The sequence below is a fragment of the Mirounga angustirostris genome, unplaced genomic scaffold (assembly GCF_029215605.1).
Source record: "Mirounga angustirostris isolate CCGP_5_RB_7025 unplaced genomic scaffold, mMirAng1.0.hap1 SCAF_5, whole genome shotgun sequence".
Lineage (NCBI taxonomy): Eukaryota > Metazoa > Chordata > Mammalia > Carnivora > Phocidae > Mirounga > Mirounga angustirostris.
The window spans coordinates 109,088,196-109,092,302 of NW_026991713.1; the positions used below are offsets into that span (position 1 = coordinate 109,088,196).

General features: G+C 38.5%; 1 protein-coding gene across 1 annotated transcript; it reads right to left on the reverse strand.

Annotated features, from left to right (window-relative positions):
* Nucleotides 1-227: 227 nt before the first annotated feature.
* Nucleotides 228-3,347, reverse strand: LOC123842362 (putative ankyrin repeat domain-containing protein 26-like protein). Its single transcript, XM_064590293.1, has 4 exons — nt 3,286-3,347; nt 1,707-1,821; nt 1,376-1,549; nt 228-319 (listed from the first exon to the last, which is right to left on the reverse strand). Exons 1-4 carry the CDS (start codon nt 3,345-3,347, stop codon nt 317-319), a joined length of 354 nt encoding a protein of 117 aa, XP_064446363.1. The 3' UTR covers nt 228-316.
* Nucleotides 3,348-4,107: the final 760 nt, after the last annotated feature.

Consider the following 4,107-nt stretch of genomic DNA (forward strand, 5'->3'; position numbering starts at 1 on the left):
CTTTCCAATAAAGATGAAGGTTTTCGGGGTACCTAGGTGGCTCAGTCGTTAAGCGTCTGCCTTCAGCTCAGGCCATGATCCCAGGGTCCTGGGATCGAGCCTCACATCCTGCTTGGCGGAAAGCCTGCTTCTCCCTCTCCCGCTCCCCCTGCTTATGTTCCCTCTCTCGCTGTCTCTCCGTCAAATAAATAAATAAAATCTTAAAAAAAAAAAAAAATGAAGGTTTTCTCCAGGTTACACAAACATGCTTGATTCTCTTCTGTCAATGGTATCAGGATCCCAGATGGCAACATAAGGCACTCTTGATCCAAATGGGTCACTGAGGAGATGGACTCCGAATTAAAAGAGTGGCTTTGGGGCAACTGGGTGGCTCAGTCAGTTAAGCATCTGTCTTTGGCTCAGGTCATGACCCCCGGGGTCCTGGGATCCACCCCTGCATCAGGCTCCCCTGTTTCTCCCTCTCCCTCTGCCCTTCCTCCATACTCATGTTTGTTCTCCGTCTCTCTCAAGTAAATAAAATCTTAAAAAAAAAAAAAAAAGTATCATTAAAGTGAAATCTTAGACAATTAAGTTATTTCAAAATATTTTCATTCAGGGAATGCAGGAGCTTCCAAATATGAAAAACTGACCCTACCTATGTCAACCAACAGTGTTTCTGTAAGGGCAGTGGTAGAAATAATGCATGTCACAGAAACAGAAGGTGGACTGGTGCGCGTGGTCATCAACTACTCCCCATGTACAGCTACCACCCCACTGAGGAACTACACAAGGCTAAGCAGGAACTACTCTCTGAAATGGGAGACCCCAATGTGGTACGTGGCGGGAAGAGTGGCTACAAGCACAAGTAAATGCCCCTGTAGGATGTCATGACCTGATCCCTTTGCTCTCATTTTCAGAACCTTGGGGCCTCAAGTGCCCAGGGCCTGCAACCTGCTGCTTTCTCCTCCCACTTGCACTCACCCAAGTTACCCCACTGGGTCAGGGTCTCCCACCCATTCCCAGCAGCACCCATTTCCTAAGCCCCTGCACAGCACCCAGCCTCCACCACCTCCACTCCCCTCTAGGCCTTCAATCCTTTGTGGGCTCTGAGCCCACCATCCACTCCCAAGCACTAATGGGAAGATTTTCTTTCTGGGGTGGAAGCGGGGCTGGGAGACAGAACTTCGCCCTCTCCATGGGCATCACCTTTCTCTAGCCCTCCCTGCCCTGGCTTTGGAGTTGTGTCCAGGATGACAGGACCTGATATATAGAATTCAGTATATGTATTTATTACACATATAAATAAATACATTAATAAAATGTTTTGTGGCTAAAAAAAATTATATATACATATATATATTATTTCAAATACTCTATAAATACAGTTGATCTGCACCTTGTTTCTCACTTCAATATTTGCATGGTGTAGAAGCAGCTTCTCTGCTATTGATGTATTCGAACCAAGGGCGGCATAGTGGAGAGCAGTATTGCCAGCAATGTCCGTAAGATTTGGATCAGCACCGTGTTCTAGAAGAATAGTCACACATCTCTCATTCTGACATTGTACAGCCTGTCAGTATTATACCAAGAAACAGAGTGTCAATTCTGGGAATTTAAAGTAAACATGCCACAGGTTTCACCAATTAGTTATGTTTAAATGCAATAAGTTTTCATTCTAAGTAATTAAATCAAATCCATCTCAGGCAGACACAGCTGCTTCCACATACCTTCATCAGAGCAGTCCTATAATCTTTATCAAAGAGGTCAAGCTGGCATTTCCTCTCCACTAGGACAGCAACAACATCTGGATGGCCATTGGCACAGGCCAAATGGAGAGCAGTCCTATGAAAGTGAAAGAACTTTTTAGGAAATTATAGTGCACTATTTCAAAACATGCAGTTAATTCATGTAATTGTAAACGTTAAATAGCATCTTATTCCTATGACTCCAAAAGAAAGATTTAGTTTTCTTTTGAAGAAAGTACAATATTTATTAGTGATTCTTCACCACACTAATAAAGAGCAGCCTATCTGAGTAGGTAGGGCATGACCTCAGGATTCAGCTTAACTTCGGTTTGAATCCTACTTTAACTCTGTCACTTAACAGTTATCACTTACTTAGCCTTATCCTCAATTTCCTCATCAACAAAATGGGGATAAAAACAGTTATCTCTGGGCCCCTGCCCAGCTCAGTTTGAAGATCATGTGACTCTTGATCTTGAGGGTCGTGAATTCGAGCCCCATGTTGGGTATAGAGATTACTAAAAAATAATAATAATAAATAAAATAAAGACTAGTTATCTCACAAGACCTCAGTGTGATGCTTAAATGAGGATCTATGCAGAGTTTGTTACATAATATTATTATAACTATTACTATTACTACCATTTTACAAAGACAACATCCAATTAGGTAAAGTGATACAATTATGCCTACTTTGTAGATATGTTTTAAGGATTCGCAAGAATACTTCATTTCAGTGATTCTAAGATTCTCATTTTGTCACCTTTTAATATCTCTGACATTGGAATGCAATTTATAATTCAAAATGTCTTACAACTATAATTGGCAGAATTGTTTTAAAAGTTCTTATTGGTACAGAAAATACTGGGGCATCAGACAATCTATGGTGCCTTACATTAAATGAAATAATGATATACACAACAGGTCTATTGCAGTTCTAGTCATATACCTGGCATTTAAATAAATTTTAGTTCCTGAAAGCATTAAAAGAGGACTAAAATAATGGAGAATGTTTTTTAAGTAATTCTTACTCTGATTTTCAAGAAACTTTAAGCCAAAGGAAACTCAGGATTTAAATAAACAGGGACAGCTCATTTTATTAAATATTTAGATTTATAAATCACAAGAAAAATCAAGTACTACCAATTATCAATATTAGTATTTAATACTAGTATAAATTTCAAAAGGACAGGTAAAGGTTAACTTTTACAATTTCCTATCTTCAGAAATGTTTTCATTCGAAAGGAAGGAGGAAAAGCTTTAACTGAGATTAAGTCCTAATACTTCAATTTAAAATTGCTCATCTTAGGGGCACCTCGGTGGCTAGTTGGTTGGGTGTCTGACTCTTGGTTTTGGCTCAGGTCATGATCTCCAGATCCTGAGATCAAGCCCCATGTCGGGCTCCGTGCTCAGCGTGGAGTCAGCTTGAGATCCTCTCTCTCCCTTTAACCCTCCCTTCTCCCTCCCCAGCCACTGCCATTCACTCTCTCTCTCTCTCTCTCAAATAAAGCAATCTTTTCTTAAAATTAAAAAAATAAAATAAAATTTCTCATCTTAGTAGTACCTGGCTGGCTCAATCAGTAGAACATGCAACCTTAGTCTCAATGATATAAATTCAAACCCCATGTTGGGTATAGAGATTACTTAAAAGTAAAATCTTTTAAATAAATAAATAAATAAATAAAATAAAATAAATAGAATTTCTCATCTTACTAATACTGGGCAACATGAAGTCTTTAAGAATGAAAAGATTCTGGATAGAGTATGTCTCCTACATTACATGTGTTCAGATTCTATTTGATAAATAAATGGATTGAAAGAGTAGATAAATACAGTTGGAGAGCTCAATATTTTTTAAAGATTTATTTCTTTTAGAGAAAAAGAGAGAGTATGCACAAGCGGGGGTAAGGGCAGAGGGAAAGAATCTCAAGCAGTCTCCCCACCAAGCATGGAGCCTGACATGGGGCTCGACCCCACAACCCCGAGATCACCACCCACGCTGAATTCAGGACTCTGATGCTCAACTGATTATGCCACCCATGCACCCCAGAGTTCAGTATTTTTAAAGGAAACTTTTATAAAGTCAAGCAATACATTTGAAATTGCAATAATCATTTATATTTCCTATTTTTGATTTTTTCATAAGGACACAACTAAAATTTTATAAACTTTTATATTATCATTTATATTAATTTTCATAAGGATGTAACTAAAATAAAATAATTAATCTATAATCACTTATATGTAATAAAGCTACATACAACAAAAAACATGTATATATTTAATGTATGAATAAAATCAACATGTACAGGGAAAAACATTCCTTTTACTTCTGAAGAGGTTAAACGTTGTCAGAAGATACCAATCCCCATCCGCACTCCCAAAT

What these genes read in the sequence shown, in the direction of transcription:
- LOC123842362 (XM_064590293.1), bottom strand. Translation starts at nt 3,347, where the DNA reads ATGGGGTTTGAATTTATATCATTGAGACTAAGGTTGCATGTTCTACTG. An exon ending in CTACTGATTGAGCCAGCCAG is followed by an intron (nt 1,822 to 3,285) that starts GTACTACTAAGA and finishes TCACTTTCATAG; the next exon opens with GACTGCTCTCCATTTGGCCT. An exon ending in ATAGGACTGCTCTGATGAAG is followed by an intron (nt 1,550 to 1,706) that starts GTATGTGGAAGC and finishes TAATACTGACAG; the next exon opens with GCTGTACAATGTCAGAATGA.